Genomic DNA, 18,692 nt, shown 5'->3' on the forward strand with positions numbered 1-18,692 from the left:
GCGGGTGGATCACAAGGTCAGGAGATCGAGACCACCCTGGCTAATATGGTGAAACCCCGTCTCTACTAAAAATACAAAAAATTAGCCGGGCTTGGTGGCATGTGCCTGTAGTCCCAGCTACTCGGGAGGCTGAGACAGGAGAATCACTTGAGTGCAGGAGGCGGAGGTTGCAGTGAGCCGAGATCGTGACACTGCACTCCAGCCTGGGCAACAGAGGGAGACTCTGTCTCAAAAAAAAAAAAAAAAAAAGAAATAATGACATTTCTCCCTTCTGGAGTTCTTAGGAGCTTTTAATTTGCAGTGCAATTCATAGGAGCTACAAATATTTTCCTGAAATGCATTTTCCCTCTCCCTTGATTAAGCCAACTTTATTAGACTTAGGTAGATGAGAACCGGGTGACTATCTGGTACTGGCAACAGGGACTAAGGCATAAGGCTAGAAGCAGGTCATAGGAGCTCCACAGTTTTACAGGGACAGAGTGGACTAGACGATTCTCTCAGGAACATGGGGAAGTGGCAGATTATATGATATTCCTTCAAAACCAAATGGCTGAGCACAGTTCACAAACCCAAGTGAAATCTTGGACACACACTTAGTTTTTTTGTTTTTTGTTTTTTTTGTTTGTTTGTTTTTTGTAGATACGGGGTGTCACTATGTTGCCAAGGCTGGTCTTGAACTACTGGATTCAAGCAATCCTCCTGCCTCGGCCTCCCAAAGTGCAGAGATTACAGGTGTAGGCCACCGTGCCCGGCCTTGGACACATCTTTTACTGAAACGTGGTTAAATCAAGAGGTTGGAAAAGGAGTCTATCTCGGTGTGAGGCAATCTGAAGATATATTGATCCAGGAGGAAGAGAGGTTAAAGAAAATAAATGCTGACAGAAGCTCCTGCGGAAGAAGAGGAAGCAAAGAGCCTGCAGTTATGACTGAGAACATGGGCCTGAAGGAGAGTCAGCTCCAGCCACTGGGAAGAAGCAGGGAGCAGAGGTGGGGGACACACTGGATATCAAGCAGCATACAGTTCCTCATCAGGTTTCTTAAATTCATGGCATGAAAATCCCAAATATCTCAAGGTTTTATTTATTCTTTGGTGGTTTTGGGATGGATCCATATTTGTAAATTTTCTTATCTATTTTTGGATTAGCAGCCTCCAAACTTTTTTGATCATGCATTCTGATCAATAATATATTGTTGAACAGGCATCTCCAGTTTATTTATTTATCTATTTGTTTGAGACGGAGTCTCGCTGTGTCGCCCAGGCTGGAGTGCGGTGGCACAATCTCAGCTCATTGCAGCCTCTACCTCCCAGGCTCAAGCGATTCTCATGTCTCAGCCTCCTGAGTAGCTGGGGTTACAGGTGTGTCCCACCACATCCGGCTAGTCCACTTTATTTATAAATAATACATGCATACTACTGTACTAACATGGGGTGTATCTTATAAAATATACTGAAATTTTTAGGAAAAAAATGAAAAATCAACAAAAATATAAACTCTGCTATCTTCTTTCTCACCCTAAAAATGTCTTGAACAACTCAGGGGCATCCTGTTTGGAGACTGCTGAGCTAGATCATGTTGGAAGAGCTTGCTGGCTTGCTGTTTGATTATTTTTCTAAGCATGAAAAATGTTCAAAATGTCAACTTATTAAAAATTGAACCAAGTTATGATCATATAAGCAGGGTACCTGCACATCTGTCTACCTCAGCTGGTGTCACCCTTGGTTACCATAACATCTGGGTCATTCATTGCAAGACCAACACATACAATGGACGGGAGGGAAACACTTGCTTCTTCTACCTCTATTTTCCAATGTCTCTCTGTGGTGTTTTATTAACTTTAATTCACAGCATGTTATTCCCATATAACCAGTAAGTGATTCTAGACAGCAGTTAGTACTACACCAATTCCTTTTCTTTTTCCATATAAAGTTACCCACACAAGACCTATACTCAAGCGGCCACTGAGTAATCAAAAATGATTCACACACCACTCTCTGCTACTTCAAATACAGTTTATTACCATCTTGGAGAAGGGCCAGAAATTTACAGCTGGCAATTTACCTCTGGAGCCCCGAAAGCTGCCTGAGTAAATAAACCAGGGCAAACAAGTGGCCGGTGAGGTGCTGGCCATCTGCTCATATCAGTGCAGGCCCTTCCTCCCTCCCAGGCACTTCAGCTGTACAAGAGCAATCCTTTTCTGATTTCTGTGGGGATGACAGGGTATCTATGTCTTTTTCCCAAGAGTCCTTTCCTCCCAGAGTCAGCACTTGACTCAGATCCTGTCCAGGTGAGTCCTGGTACCCAGGGGGAAAGCCCTCTAGAGGGCGCCCAGTTCTATAGAAGTGAGCCATCCCTGCTGTCCAGAATTAGCAGGGCTGATGGAATCCGGGCTGGGCTGGACAGACTTTGTTTACTCGCTATCACTGGTGACCTCACAGTGCTGGCATGGGCTGGAGTTTGGTGCCTGTCCAGTCTGTGAATGGTTACCCTCCTTCCTTACAGTAAGCTTAACCCATGGCTGGACAGGTTGTCATCAGCCAAACAAATTTTTAATGCCGCCTACAAAAATTATCAAAGTTGACAAGTCCTCAGGATTCTAAAATCTCTAACTCCTTAGAAAATCTCATTTCCAGTATGCATACTAACCTGTTTTTGATAGAAGGCTAGATCCAATATAGTACAAGTAAATCACAGTCCTGTTCCAACTCTTTTATCCTCATTCTGCACTCTTCTGGCTTAATTACCATCTGGATCCTGAGTAGTGAATACTGAGAATTCAAAAATGTCAGGACTTACTGCAAGTTTACCAGAGTCAGGGACCACCAGTGCACCACTCTATCCCCAGTGCCTGGCAAGGTCCCTGCACACTGCATACACTAAGAAAATACACGATGACCGAGTAACAGGATATTTAAATGTACAAGATCTTAGCACCTCTCCAGAAGTGAATTGTGTGTGTGGTGAGGGGTTCCCTCTACAATACTACAATATCTTTAGTGTCGCTAAGTTCCATGCAATGGATATTTTTAAAAATTTGATCACCTAATCTTTCTTAGAAATGTAGATGTTGGGCTGGGCGCGGTGGTTCACGCCTGTAGTCTAAGCACTTCGGGAGGCTGAGGCGGGTGGATCACCTGAGGTCAGCAATTCGAGACCAGGTTGGCCAACATGGTGAAACCCTGTCTCTACTAAAAATACAAAATTAGCAGGGCGTGGTGGTGCATGCCTGTAGTCCCAGCTACTTAGGAGGCTGAGGCAGGAGAATCACTTGAACCCAGGAGGCAGAGGTTGCAGTGAGCCGAGATTGCGCCACTGCACTACCACTCCAGCTTGGGCAACAAGAGCAAAACTCCATCTCAAAAAAAAAAAAAAAATGTAGATGTTTAGAAAAGTAAGAAACATAGATGAATGAAATAAGTTTTACATTGTTACATTGTACAACAGAATGTGAGAACCATTATATGTATTTAAAGTTATATTATTAATATAGCTATGCATCTGTGTAAAGTGTCTATGAAAATGTGTAGGTAGTACTTTCAAATTGACGGGTCCTTTGCATATTTCAATTAATTTTAACCGTACTCCTTAGCTGCACTCTTTTTCTCTTGCTAAAATTTCTGAAGTGACTTATTATATCAGCAATTGATTATACCCAAGAGCCAAGTCTTTCTTCAATCCTGTGGTATGCCTTTTCCTTGTTTTTTTAATATGTATTTTAGTTGACAAAAAAGGAGAGTATATGTTTATGAGGCACAATGTGATATTTTGATATATGTTTGCATTGTGGAATGATTAAATCAAGCTAACTGACATATCTATCATCTCCTCTACTTGTAATCTTTTTGTGATGACAACATTTAAAACCTACTCTTTTAGCAATTTTGAAACAGACAATACATTATCATTAACTATAGTCACCATGCTATGCAACAGATCACCAGAACCTATTCCTCCAGTCTCAGTGACACTTTGTACCCTTTGACCAGCGTGTCTCCTTTCCCAGTCCGTCCCCTGCACAGACTCCAGTAACCACCATTCCACTCTCTGCTTCCACGAGTTCAACTGGTTTCACTAAACTCCTTAGCTTCCCTCTTGGAACAGATGCATCAAATGGACCATCCATCTGTAAACAAAGTCCTCTCCCAGAATAGCCAGGCAATTGTCTTTGATGAAGTCAAGTCAAGAAAAGCGGGAGCATCTCTTCTCATCCATGGAGTGCTCTCTCCACCCCAACCCAGTAGCATCAGCTAAGCCCGAAACAGAAGAGAGCCTGCTTTTGTTATTGTGTTTTTAGCAAAGACTCTCTCATTCAGCAATAACCAAAAATAAAATGGAAGAGCCCATGGAGTGCAGAGCCAGCAGACAAAGCGCCAACCTGACATCGCCTTCCACAAGCAGTGGGAAGCGAGGGAAGGACTTTCTTCTCACCTCCCGTGGAGTAGGCTGCGCGAAGCACTGTCACTGACACGTTGTCAGAGCTTCTCTGCCCGGCAGTGTCCGTCACGGTCAGCTGGAAGGTGTAGGTTCCCTCCTGTAGGTGGGACAGCTTCAGGGTTCCTGATTGAGGCACCTGCCACACAGATGGGACACATCACGTTGAGCAGCAGACCTGAGCTCCGAGCTCAACACCATCCTCAACCGAAAGTCCATGTCCTCAGAGCAGCCCCAGGATCTTCCTCCGCACTCCGGCCCGAGGCTGCTGAACTACATCACACACTGTTGGCAGCTGGCCCACCTTGAACTCATCAGTTCTAGTTTATTTAGGCGGCCAAGGCCTTGAATGACAATCCCTTCACTTGTCTGCAGCAGTTGCGGCTCCAAACCTGTACCTCATCCCCAGCCTCATGCTCAGGATCCAGGCCCTGCCGTCTCAGCAGGGGGCCTCATCAGCTTCAGGGAGAAAATCAGGACCATGACTAGGGCTCCACCACCCACCTCCTGCTGGTACCCTACCTGTACCCACTGTCACCTCCTTCTGACAGCCAGCAGGGAGGAGCTGTCCCTCCTGTGTTCCAGGCCAACCCCTCCTTCTAGTCCTTGCCCCCTTTCTTTCTAGGACTTTTAGAACACTGACACATCGACTCATTTCTCTTTCAAATGGCTCTGCTATTACTATGCCCAAGTTTCTCTCATCCTAAGAAACAAACAACCAACAAATAAAAAAAAATTCCGAGCTCCAAGGGCTCACCAGCCACAGCCCTGCTTCCTTCCCATCTCCATTTGGCTCCCTGAAAGGCCTGGCTGTGCTGTGCTTGCAGTTTCTGTTTGCTCACTTCCCATTTAGTCTTCGCCCACCCAATGTGGCTGCTTTCCCCACCATCCCCCTGAAACAGTGCTGGCAAAACTCACTAACTGACCTAGCAAAAGTCTTCTAGGTGTCAAGACCAACAATACTATTTTTTAAAAATCCATGTATGGTTGGGCGCGGTGGCTCACGCCTGTAATCCCAGCACTTTGGGAGGCCAAGGCGGGCGGATGATGAGGTCAGGAGATGGAGACCGTCCTGGCCAACATGGTGAAACCACATCTCTACTAAAAATACAAAAATCAGCTGGGCATGGTGGCGTGTGCCTGTAGTGCCAGGTACTCGGGAGGCTGAGGCAGGAGAATCGCTTAAACCCGGGAGACAGGTTGTAGTGCGCCAAGATCACTCACTGCACTCCAACCTGCTGACAGAGCAAGACTCCATCTCAAAAAAAAAAAAAAAAAAAAAAAAAAAAAAATCCATGTTTAACTGGCCCTCTTACTGTATCTGGCCATGCTGGCCACTTTGGCTATTTGAAAACTCCTGCTTCCTTGGCCTCCTTTTCTATCCAAGTTCCCCCACTCATTCATAGCAGAGGCCCTCCTGGGCTTCAGTTCTGATCACTCCCTAACCCAGGGCTCCATGCTTGCCCTCTGCTCTCCCAACATTCACAGGCAGCTTGCTGAGCATGCTGGAGCAACAGCTTCTGAAGCTCAGCTCTGTGGAGCTCTGTGGTGGGATTTTGGGAGTCACTGCTGGACATTCAGCCTAAAGACTGTTTTTTCAGCTCTCCTAATGATTCTATTACCTATTTAATTTCTATTTAAAAAAATTCCTTTCTGCTTAAATGAACTAGTCTGGATATTGTCCTCTGCAGAATGCTGACCATTCGACATTCTATTACACTGATGCGTTAATAATGGACTTCGGAAATTACAGAGGATGGGATTGCACTATTATAAGAACCATCTGCTTGTTTTTAATTAGGAAATCCTAGAATTTGGACTGACTTAGGCTTAAGAGGATTTTTCAACACTATATATACACACCCACAGGATGCTTTACAATCATTTAGATATAATGAGATTACCATGGTTGTCATATATTACGCCACTTTAGCTAAGGTATGGATTTCCAGGGCCCAGCCTCAGAGAGTCAGAGTCAGTGGGTTGGTCGGGAGAGCAGGACCCAGGATTCTACACTTACCAAGCCCACCCAGGTGACCCATGATCACACTGAAAGAAACACTGGTGCGTGGTTAAGAGCACAGAGCCCGGTGTCCAATAGACATGGGTTTGAATGCCAGCCCTACCCCGTTCCAGCTGGCTGATGATGTACAAGTCACTTAACGTCTCTAAACCTCATTTTTTTTTTCATTTGTAAAATGGAAATAATAATAGCACCTACCTGATGAGGATCAAATAAGGTGACTCATGTAAAAGAGCTGGGCCTGGCCCATAGTAAGTGCTTAAATATATCCACCGTCTCCACTGGTTGATTCTTATCTCTAACTGAACATTACATAATGACTCTTTACAGACAAAGAAATGAATCCCCGTGAAGTGATTTTCATTCACTGAGACAGTGATAGAATTGAGACCTCGAGTTGTAAAACAGTCTACACTGGCCTACAAGCTGTCCACCACTTTCCCTGCAAAAGCCTTACTCTGGAGGGCTGGCAATGACAGCCACCTGCCTTTTGTTGTTTATTTCAAAGAGATGTTAAGCAGTGCTCACTGCCACACTCTTACATTACTTTCAGGCCCAACTACACTGACAGAATGCCAAACGGGTCATTTATGTGAGTGCTAAAACACTAAAGGCAGCAGAGAGAGCTCTAATGACAATAAGAGAACTTCCAAAGAGCCTGGAGTGGGCCGTTGATGCTAGGAATCAGAACCCACTGAAATAAAAGTGAAAGTCAGTCTGAGACAGGACAAGACCGGATAATATCTTAATCTGATCAGATAAGACTTGGGGCTCAGGGCTTATCTGTCGGATAAGACCAGATCTTATCTGGTCAGATGAGATCAGAGAATCAGATAAATAAGACTGAAAACGAGACTAGAACTCTGGTTTGAGACCTCAAGATTGCATTTAACGATCCTTCTTTCATATCTCACCTCCAATCCATCAGGAATTTCCATGGGGTCTGCCTTAAAAACACATCCAGAATTTGACCATGTATCACCCTGTCCGCGGGTACCACCTTGCTCTGACCCCACCCTGTCTCTTGCCTGGGTCACTGCAGTGGCCAGGAGGCCTGAGCTCTGGGAAGACCAGGGTCTGGTGTCTCCTTTTTTCTGGAAACTTTTCCTCCCACCTCCATCCGCAGTGAGAGGAAGGTCAGTTATGGCCTCTTCCTATGGGCACCAGGCTGAACCAAGGCGAGACAAAGACAGGGCAAGGTGCAGGTGGTGAAGCTCAGAGCTGCATAAGTGGAGAGGTGGGCGGGTGTGTCGCAGGCTCTGGCTCTGTTTAATCCTGGCTTGGAACCAGGCTGGTGGCCAGCAGTGCAATAGCTTACGCCCTCATTTACTGTCTCTTGAGACTTAGGAACACAAGGGAGCATGGCTGCAAATGACAGGCATGTTGGAGTATGTCTAGGTGAGACCCTGCAGCCTTCAGTCAAGTAAGGTGACACAAGAAAGCTGCTCTGTCCCAGCTGCTCCGCCTGAAAGCAGACAAGAAGCCCTGAGACTGCCAGGGAGCAGCAGGTGCTGGCCCCCTGCCATGGTATGTGAGTGGAGGCGTGGGCTGCAGGATTGATTCGGAGCAGAGATTTAGAAGGTGGGTGTGACAGGGGGATGCTGAGTCATGACCAGATCCTGAGAGTGGCCATCGGAGTGGAGACAAAGTTAACAGAGATTTTAAAAAACACCAAGGGGCCGGGCACGGTGGCTCACGCCTGTAATCTCACCACTTTGGGAGGTGGGTGGATCAGTTGAGGCCAGGAGTTCGAGACCAGCCTGGCCAACATGGTGAAGCCCCATCTTTACTAAAAATACAAAAATTAGCCAGGTGGTGCGTGCCTGTAGTCCCAGCTACTTGGGAGGCTGAGGCATGAGAAACTCTTGAACCCAGGAGGCGGAGGTTGCAGTGAGCCAAGATTGCACCACTGCACTCCAGCCTGGGCGACAGAGCAAGACCCTATCTCAATGTAAAATAATAAAAAACTAAACTAAACTAAACTAAACTAAACTAAAATAAAAAAAATAGAATAGAATAGAATAGAATAGAATAGAATAGAATAGAATAGAATAGAATAGAATAGAATAGAATAGAATAGAATAAACCAAGGAAGCACTGAGGCCAGGGAGCTGGGTGTACCATCCATGAGGCTGCTGGCGTCACCCTGTGCCAGCACTCCCTGCAAAAGTCAGTGAGTCACTGAGCTTCTGGGCATCAAAGCTCAGAGTGCCAATGTCAGACTAAACTCTGCAGGCCTGCAGTTCACTAGCAAGCCTCTTAACAACACTGGGGCTGAAAGGACAGAGCATCCCTGGGTCAGGGGCCATCCTCACACCTGGCCATGGCATGCTTCCCCCTGCCTGCCCAGGCACTGCCTCTCTGATACAGGCAACACTGGGTCCAGATGCAGATGATGATAATCACCTCAGCCTCCTGAGCACACTCCAGTTTAGATCTAACCAGATTAAATGTCCCTTCCCTGGCTCTTTTAGCTAAGGAGAGCTGTCTCTCCTTGCATTCAGGTATTTAGAAGATGTAGAACTGTCACACGGATGCTTTCCCTGTAAGGGCCCAGGTGACCCTTCTATACATTTTCTCCCATTAGGATGACATTGGAGAGAGGGTTTACAGTGTTTCACAGACATGTTCCAAGTATCAGGATAAAAAACTATCTACATATGTACACACAACATATCCAATTTGTAACTTGGAAAAAGACATGATCATAAACCAGGAGCTTCCAATCTCTGCTCAAGATCCCTGTTCAGCAGTAACAGCCTTTGGTGGTTGGCTTCTGGCCAAATCAATGAATGACTCAGCCTGTTTTCTCACTCAACCCCATCTTCCTAGCTAGGAATTCAGTGGCTAGCAATACACATTTGGGCTTCTCATATATGTATAAACTACATTACACACACACACACACACACACACACACACATATTATATATACTTGGTTACAAAAACTTAGTAACACCTGTCTATTTAAAAAAATTATGTACAGCAGGCAGGCCAGGATGCAGTTAGTTTTAATTTAATAATGAAGTTGTTGGTTTAAATAATGCCCATCCTTTAGCAAGCTTCCTTACGTGTGGTTTTCTGAAGTCACTGCTGTAGACTGAATGGCTGAGTGCCCTCCCAAGGTCACATGTTCAAACCTAATGCCCAATGTGATGGTGTTTGGAGATGCGTGCTCATGAATGAGGTTAGTGCCCTTATAAAAGAGGCCCCATGTTATTAAAAAGTAAAAAACAAAACAAAACAAAACCACCAGATGCTGGTGAGGTTGTGGAGCAAAGGGAACACTTACACACTGCTGGTGGGAGTGCAAATTAGTTCACCCATTGTGAAAAGTGGTGTACTGTGGAAAGCGGTGTGACAATTCCTCAAAGAACTAAAAACAGAACTACCATTTGACCCAGCAATCCCATTACTAGGTATATACCCAAAGAATACAAACTGTTCTACTATAAAGACACATGCATGCACACACTGCAGCACTATTCACAATAGCAAAGACATGGAATCAACCTAAATGCCCATCAACGGTAGACTGGATGAAGAATATGTGGTACATATACACCATGGAATACTATGCAGCCATAAAAAAACAACAAGATCATGTCCTCTGTAGGAACATGGATGGAACTGGAGGTCCTTATTCTCAGCAAACTAACGCAAGAACAGAAAACCAAATACCACATGTTCTCACTTATAAGTGGGAGCTAAATGAGAACACATGGACAGAGAAAGGGGAACAGCAGAACGCTGGGACCTACTTGATGGTGGAGGATGGAAGGAGGGAGACGTTTAGAAAAAAAAAACAAACTGCTGGGTAATATGCTTAATACTCAGGTAAGGATATAATCTGTACACTAAGCCCCTAAGTCATAAGTTTATCTATATAACAAACCTGCACATGTACCCCTTAACCTAAAAGTTAAAATATGTTTAAATATAAAATAAAAGAGGCCCCAGAGGGCTGCCTTGCCTCTTTTGCCATATGAGGACACAGTGAGAAGACGGCTGGTTATAAAATAGGAAATGGGTCCTCACTAGACGCCAAATCTGATTGTACCTTGATTTTGGACTTCCCAGCATCCAGAACTGAAAGAAATTCATTTCTGCTCTTTAGAAGCCACCCAGTCATGGTGTTTTATTATAGCAGACCAAATGAACTAAGATAATTATTTAGAAAATTTTAAGCAACTGATGAATGTAAATCAATATACTGATTTATGAATTCCAAATCTCCTGAATGTCCTACTTTGTGTCATGTTCCTAAATGTCATATTTTACATTCTGACTTCAGATTTAAACGTATTATGTTTAATAACCATGAAAGTCAGTGTCATTTAATGGGCTGCCTGAAAAATACGTGTCATCTTGCATTTTGATGTATTATAAATATTCAGTTAAGTGGATGTAAAATATCCTGTTCAAGGGCATAAAATATATAACTTTAAATCCAGTGGATAGCCTCTTGGTTCTGACCAATCATCTATTCTGTCTTCACAAATGAAAAAGACAGATCAGGTGCTGTGACTCATGCCTGTAATTTCAACACTTTGGGAGGCCAAGGAGGGAGGATTGCTTGAGCCCAGGAGTTTGAGATCAGCCTGGGCAGCACAGTGAGACCTCATCTCTACAAAAAGTTAAAAAAAAAATTAGCCATGACTATAGTCCCAGCTACTCAGGAGGCTGAGGTGGGAGGACTGCTTGAGGCTGCAGTGAGCTATGATTGTGCCACTCACTGCACTCCAGCCTGGGCAACAGAGTGAGACCCTGTCAATGAATGAATGAGTGAATAAACAAATGAATGAGACAAATCAGGAACATGAGCTTTCCTGTATGCTTAGTGCCTAGTACAGTACTGGACACATACCAGATGCTTAAAAATTAACTATTAATTGTTTCATAACTAATCTGACAGCATAATTCCTTGCAGGTTGAATACCTGTCTGGGTCACTTGGACATGAAAAGATGGGCCCTAGAAGCTGATCTTAAAGTATCACGAGGCAAAGGGAGAGATCACTACTCTGCCTGAGAACAGACAGCAAGGGTGAGGAGCCCATGCAGATGGTGGAGAACAGGGGAGATGAGAGGAGGGATGAATGGCTCAAGAAGAAGAGCAGATGGGCGCTCAGGGGAAAGCCCAATCAATGGACGATCTTGGGTGCTAGGGACAGTCAAGGGACTTAGGAACAAGGGCATCCAACATCAGGTTTTAACTTAACTATTTTGCTGTGTGACTGCCCTGCTTCCATTCTCAACAACCTTCAAACAGCCCCATTTTGCAGCTTGAGGACAGAGTGCATCAGTGTTCCAGTCAGCAGGAAGCCATTCTCAGAGAAAAAGGAATTTGATTTGAGAGGCCCAATTCTCCTGGCAGAAATGTTGGGGTGTGAAATAAGGCTGCTCAAGTTAAAGGGATCAGAGGTATAGCTCCTGAGGGTTAATTACTGTAAAAGGAAAATTCTCAAAATAGTAAAGCTATGACTGTCACACAAACATAATATGAATATTTTTCGAAGACATTAAAGAGGGAACCAATAAGGTGTTCAACTGATTTAAAGAATGTGAAGACTACACATATATAGGCAATCATGAATGCCAAAAAGAAGTTGCTAAGAGATGCAAAACTGAAAGCTAATCGGTACTGAAATGAATCTACTAATAGATTGGTTAGTATCTACATGTACTAAAATGTCATGTTTGAAATCTTATTTTCTCCAGGGTGAAAGTCAATTACCCCTATATACCTAATTTTTTTTTTGCATTTCTATGGACAAGAATCATTTGGTTACTATCAGTTTTCTGCAACTTATAGATGTTAAAACCCTGAAGGATCCACGAACCAACCCAGCATTCCATTGAAAGGTACTTAGTAATCTTTTGCCCAACTCAAAGTCTTCCACAACGTTTTCTGACAGTCTTCATCCACCAAATGGGGATGTGCCTACAAGTGAGGGTGTCCAGTGGATTACAGATCTCTCTAAGCTGCCTGGCACTCAGTGGGTGCTCAATCCATGGGGGCTTTGATTATGATGAAGTCTCAGCAGGATGAGTGTTAACTTTGGGGGACATTCATGATGTATATCATTCTAAGACAGTCACAGATTGGTAACAGATGTTTCCCCTAGTGCAGGCCCTGTCATTTAGATGACGTCTTCGTAACTTGAGGTCTACCTGCTGTCACTGTTATACACGATTGGGAACTGGTTCAGAGTTCCCTCTTGATGGCAAGAAAAACGCAGCACGAACCCATTGTGTGATGCAGCTACTAACACAGTTCATGTAACGAAGCTCATTAATAGTAAGGAGAGGCAATATCTGGATCACAGTAGGTAATGGATGAGTCAGAAAACCAAAGCTTAAATATGGGGTTCATTTAGGGGTATTAGATGTTAAGAAGGGTATGGATTAATATGAGAAAATCTAGACAAGGCAGGATAGTGGTGGGCCTGAAAAATCAATTCATATGAGGAACATCTGACAAATTGTGGGGTGCTGAGTTCTGAGAACAGCATACCAAGTGGTGATGTTTCTTTTTTTTTTTTTCAAAGACTTCCAAAGCTTTTACACTGGATAAAAAGATGAGTTCAGTGTTTTTCCAAAGGGAAGACCCAGCACCAATACACAGAAGTAAGGGGAGGTGTAGCCTGCTTGCCCAACACAGTGATGAGTAATGTCATGGACCTGATGTGAAGTAGTGAGCTTCTGCCCTTGGAAAAGTCAGACAGATGGTAGATGAGCCTTGGAAGGGATGTTGTGGAAGACACTCTTGTTGGGAGGAGAGGCTGGGAAGGATGGGTGTATTAGTCCATTCTCACACTGCTACAAAGAACTGCCCAAGACTGGGTAATTTACAAAGGCAAGAGGTTTAGTTGACTCATAGTTCCACATGGCTGGGGAGGCCTCAGGAAACTTACTAGTACAATCACGGCAGAAGGCAAAGGGGAAGCAAGGCACCTTCTTCACAAGGCGGCGGGAGAAACAACCAAACACTTATAAAACCAGCAGATCTTGTGAGAACTCACTGACTGTCATGAGAATAGCATGGGGGAGACTGCCTCCATGATTCAATAACCTCCACCTGGCCTCTCCCTTGACACGTGGAGATTATGGGGATTACAATTCAAGATGAGATTTTTGGGTGGGGACAAAGGCAAACCATACTGGACAAGGGTGAGTCCAATTCTAATGAAATATAATCAGGGAGTAAAATCACTCTTACTTAAATCAGTGGTGAGGGACTTCCTGATTTGTTTTTGTTTTGGTTCCAGTACAGTATAAATCAGTGCCTCCTTACCTCACCCTCTTTCTCCACTTCCTCTAACTGAAGTGGTTTGGATGCAGTTTATCTGCCTAAGCCAGGAAGTGCTTATTTGCCTAAGCCAGGAATTCACCCTGACAGGGTGAATAAAAAGCCACTTGTCTCACCACTCAAGACTTTCTGAGCATAGGCAGCCATCAGCCACATGGCTGATTTCCGTCGGCGGCAATCCCAGGAGCCCCAGGCAGGAGCACCGCATGCTGGCCTCCCTCCCTCACAGGCCCGGTGCACCCCAGCAGACCTAGCTGCCAGGTAAGCTGTCTACTTTCCGGCTCGTGTGAAGGATAAGTTCATCCTATCGTTATTGTCCTCTTTAGACTCCTTTGTAGTTTTCAAATTTTCTACCTGGATCTTGAGCTCAGAAAAAGAAATAGTACTTTAAAAAAGTAATCTGAGTCATTAAAACAAAGCATGAGCCTTTTTCCTTGAAGTGTCTTTGTCCTCTAGACAAGTCACAAACAGCAGCAAGGAGGAGGGTAGGCTCCAAGACAAATGATCGAGATTGCTGCTCACTCAGCAGAAAAGCACATTGAGATAATAAACCATTTTGGCACAATCAGTTTTATACGTTCTCCATTTTATGCCTTCTGCTAGCGTACAGACATTTAGGGAGCATGAACTTGGCAGGACATTACGAAAGACCACTTCATTGAAATACTCGTTTTTGTTAGCAGTGACAACATGCGTTACCTTCATGTCCACTGACGGGTCCCCCTGCAGCAGCGCCCACTCATACTGGACGATGGCGTGGTCATCTGTGCTCTCGCGGCCGTCTAGAACCACTCCGTCTGTGGGCAGATGCAGAACCACATCCTGCCCAGCCTTGCTAAGTGGAGGCGCATCCTTTTCTGAGAAAGAAAATAAATAATTCATAAAAGATGATTTCTTATTTTTTCTAATTTATGGAGAGGTATCTTGTTTGCTGAATAGATATGATTCAGCAAATAACTGCTAAGAGAATACATATTAAATGGAAATTATTTTTCTATTTATTTTATGATTGTGGAATTTAGCTATAATATGCGCAGAAGAGGCTGTGTGGAGTGTTGGCTGGTAGCAATTTTGGGTACAAGGCAGCATACGAGGTCCCACCAATGTGTAAATATGGAGAAGCAGTTTTATTTTCTAGAGTGGATTTTTCACTTAATTTTAAAATCACTTAAGTTCAAAGTACTATTAAATAAATTTATTTTAAAAGATTATTATTATTTTGAGATGGAGTTTTGCTCTTGTCACCCAGGCTGGAGTGCAATGGTGCAACCTCGGCTCACTGCAGCCTCTGCCTCCCAGGTTCAAGCGGTTCTTCTGCCTCAACCGCCCGAGTAGCTGGGATTACAGGTGTGTGCCACCACATTCTGCTAATTGTTTTTTGTATTTTTAGTAGAGACAGGGTTTTGCCATGTTGGCCAGGCTGGTCTCAAACTCCTGGCCTCAGGTGATCCATCTGCCTCGGCCTCTCAAAGTGCTAGGATTACCAGCGTGAGCCACTGTGCCTGGCCTTGAAAAGATTATTAAAACAAACCTGAAAAACACCAAATTCACCTCTAATATGGATTTTCTTTTTTTCTTATCCTCAAGTTTTAAAGATAGGAGTGATATAAAGTATTCAATGAATAGGAAATATATTAAGTTTGAAAAGTTAAGGCAAATTTTTAGAGCCATACAAAATAAAGCCTGCATGGAAATTCTCTAGAATCCAAGTTTTCATCTAGGAAAATTGAAGAGGTTCACCGTTTCTAATAACTAATTTTTATAACAGAAGCCAGCATGCTCAGATGACTATAACAGCAAAATAAATCTGTATTTACCTTTGTTTTTGTTTTGTTTTGCTTTTGAGACAGGGTCTCTATCACCCAGGCTGGTGCACGATCATAGCTCACTCACTGTAGCCTCCAACCCCTGGGCTCAAGTGATCCTCCTGCCTTAGCCTCCCGAGTAGTTAGGACTGCAGGTGTGCGCTACCATTCCCACCTATTTTCACTCTTTTATATTGAGAGTTGCCCAGGCTGGTCTTGAACTCCTGACCTCAAGTGATCCTCCCACCTCAGCCTCCCAAAGTGCTGGAATTACAAGTGTGAGCCACTGCACCCAGCCTATATTTACCTTTAAACTAGAATGGTACTAAATAATATAAGGTTAATTACATTTATTTCAATATTAATACTTTACTGACAGCTGCTACAGGGATGACTGAAAGGATAAGCGGCACAAAGAAAACATTTCTAAGAGCATAGTTACCAAAATTTTAATTGCTGTAAGCTTCTTAGTAAATTCACCCAAATGCACACATATTTTAAAGAAACAGCAACAGAACTGGAAAAACTCTACAGGTTTGTGTAACACGCCCTCTTTGGCATCCACTTCCCCATTCCTTCAGTACCAAAGCTCTGGTTCGAGTGCTGGCTGGGCTTGCCCCTCTTTGGCTCACCCCCCACAGTGCTGCAAGGCACTGCCTCTCCTCCTGCTTTCCAGCCCATCACTTTCCTCCACAGGGGCCCATGTTGCTACCCACACAAACTTCTAAAGGGCCAAGCCAGACATCCCAGTGCTTGAGTTTCGGGGCTTACTGCAATCCCACCTCAGTGTCTCATTACGGAACAAAGGGTGACCACTCTTGATACACTGCAGCTGAAATGACTCTTCTGGAATACTAATCTGACTGGGTAATTCTGCGAGTAGGAAAAACCCTTCAGCAAGTTACCATTGCCTTTCAGATGTTTAGGACCTAATCCTCCAGGATTCTCTTCTCTTCTAGTGGTTCCCTCAATGCCCAGCACCAAGGTGTGGCAACAGGTTGTCATTAGCAGCCAGAGCAGCCAGTTTCCACTAACCCTTTCCTGTAATTCTGATGAATGCATAAGTTAAACATTCAAGCTGGAGAAACTGGTGCCTGAGTACAAGGCCTGGAATATGAAAACAAATACATTAAGACCTCACCTGGACTTTCTCAGACCCTAACATCTGATCGAAGGCATTCTTACACATATACCTTGTATTAGGGCCACTTAAGAGTAAAGAAAATTTTCCAAGGCTCTAGAGAAACTTTCCAGACCCCAAACCCTAAAGATTAGACTGAATGAAACACTCCTGCTTGTAGGTGCACACTCTCACGCAGGCATAGAGATTGAATCGAATGTAAATAAACACTGAAGAAAAACTTGTAACTTTGAGTTAGTCTGGTGAGTCACTCCGACCATCTTCCTGTCACCACTTGCAGAAATAAACTCCCTTCTTTCCCAGTCTTCTGCATCTCATTGGAAAGCAAGAAAAAGCAGCCAGACCTTGTCCATCCAGGAACAAGGGGATTTATATGAGGGGCCTGAGGCTCTTAGAGATGGGGCTTTTCTGAATGAGAATGCTGCTGCCAGCCACAAAGGGAAGATGCCTTTTTTTTTTAAAAAAAAAAAAAGCACGTTACGAGGAATTAAGCACAATTGCTTTTTACATGCTATTGCTAACCATGGAGAAGACGTGTCCCATTTTTCCAGCCACTTAAGAGTAAGGACTAGTAACTGTGATTTAAATAAGCCAAGTAAACAACCCCCTGCCTAGGAAGAAACTTGTTCTTCTGCCTTTTTCCACCTCTGAGCAAACACAGAGTGTCTGATGTCTTTATGCTGCTTCTGCCAGGTAAGGAGAGATAGGATACTTGCGTTACTTTGATAGTCCTTTCATAGTGTTGATCTTTTCTTTGGTTCTGAAAGGTTCATTGTTTCCACACAATGGTTTATGACTTTATAATTCTGGAAAGCATCTTATAACTCAGCAGTTATACATTATAGCTAGCAGCTATTTAAACTTTGTTAAAAATACATTTTTTAAGTAGACAAATGAAAATAGCCTATGTGATATAAACAGTAATGGACACTTAATTTTTTTAAAATTCTCAAAGATTTAAGATGGAAGAATCAGATAAGTGCTGAAATATTCCACACATTATACAATTAATTAATCCTACCTCTCCTGGAAGAAAAAGATCATTTTAGTCACTTACTTTTATTTAGGTGAGCTTTAAGATGAATTATAAGCTTAGTGAAATCATCCTATCTTCTAAACTGATCATTGATGTGTCTGAAATAACACAGATAATGTTTCCTTTTCAGTTCAAGTCCAGGCCAATTCCATTGTAAAATGTATTTTAAAATAACCCAGAGCATATCTACCCAGAAACAGTCCTTAAAATAAACAAATAACAACAGGAAGAGGGAGTGTGCCATTTTAAAATGTGTGACTTGCTAATGAAGAACAAGATATATGTAATTTTGAATTTTTGTCCAAAAAATGTAATAAACCCATGTTAAGTACTAGGGAAACACTGGTTTCTTTTGAAAACTAAACACACTTAGTAAGACCTACAGAGGTGAAATAAGACTCCTGACGATTTAGAATGAGCATATCAAGGTGGCATTTTATTCAGAAAAGGGTAATATAATATCAACCAGCCTCATTCACAACACGCTACTGTGCACAGAGCCTCCATGACAAGGAAGACGTTCTGTGCTGTGTGGGAACAAATGGTATATATAGCTCAGGCGGAGCAACTGGAAAGAACCCTGAAGTCAGGGTATGGAAGTGGGGCCAGACTAGGGGAAGAGGCTCAGATACATGCGGTCAAAACCCATCATGGATTTCTAACTGCAACACTTCAGAAAAAAAATTATCCGCAACCCCAATATGATTATTGTGGTTTTTGGCATGTACTGATCCAGTCCTTCTCCCTATGGTGCTGCTGATAATAATTATAATAGTTGCCATTTACTGGGTGATTTTGAAGTTGCTTTGCAAAAATTATAGCTGAGAAAATTATAACAGTGAAAGAGATCTGACCTGACTCCATGCGGCTTCTAATCTCCAAGCTGTCCTTGTCCATTCCTGGGCATATGCCGAACTAACTTTGGGAGGAACTTGGTTTACAGTTTG

At 43.4% G+C, this 18,692-nt stretch overlaps 1 protein-coding gene across 2 annotated transcripts in view; it reads right to left on the reverse strand.

Annotated features, from left to right (window-relative positions):
* Positions 1 to 18,692, reverse strand: part of LRP11 (LDL receptor related protein 11) — a 52,854-nt gene that overhangs the window by 27,026 nt on the left and 7,136 nt on the right. For both annotated transcript variants that reach the window (XM_024248412.3, XM_054558297.2), the window contains exons 2-3: positions 14,463 to 14,620; positions 4,428 to 4,569 (exon numbers count right to left, since the gene is read on the reverse strand). In XM_024248412.3, coding sequence (XP_024104180.1) covers positions 4,428 to 4,569; positions 14,463 to 14,620 — 300 coding nt within the window. The remainder of the gene's footprint in view (positions 1 to 4,427; positions 4,570 to 14,462; positions 14,621 to 18,692) is intronic.

This window comes from Pongo abelii, chromosome 5 (genome assembly GCF_028885655.2).
Source record: "Pongo abelii isolate AG06213 chromosome 5, NHGRI_mPonAbe1-v2.0_pri, whole genome shotgun sequence".
NCBI classification, from domain to species: domain Eukaryota; kingdom Metazoa; phylum Chordata; class Mammalia; order Primates; family Hominidae; genus Pongo; species Pongo abelii.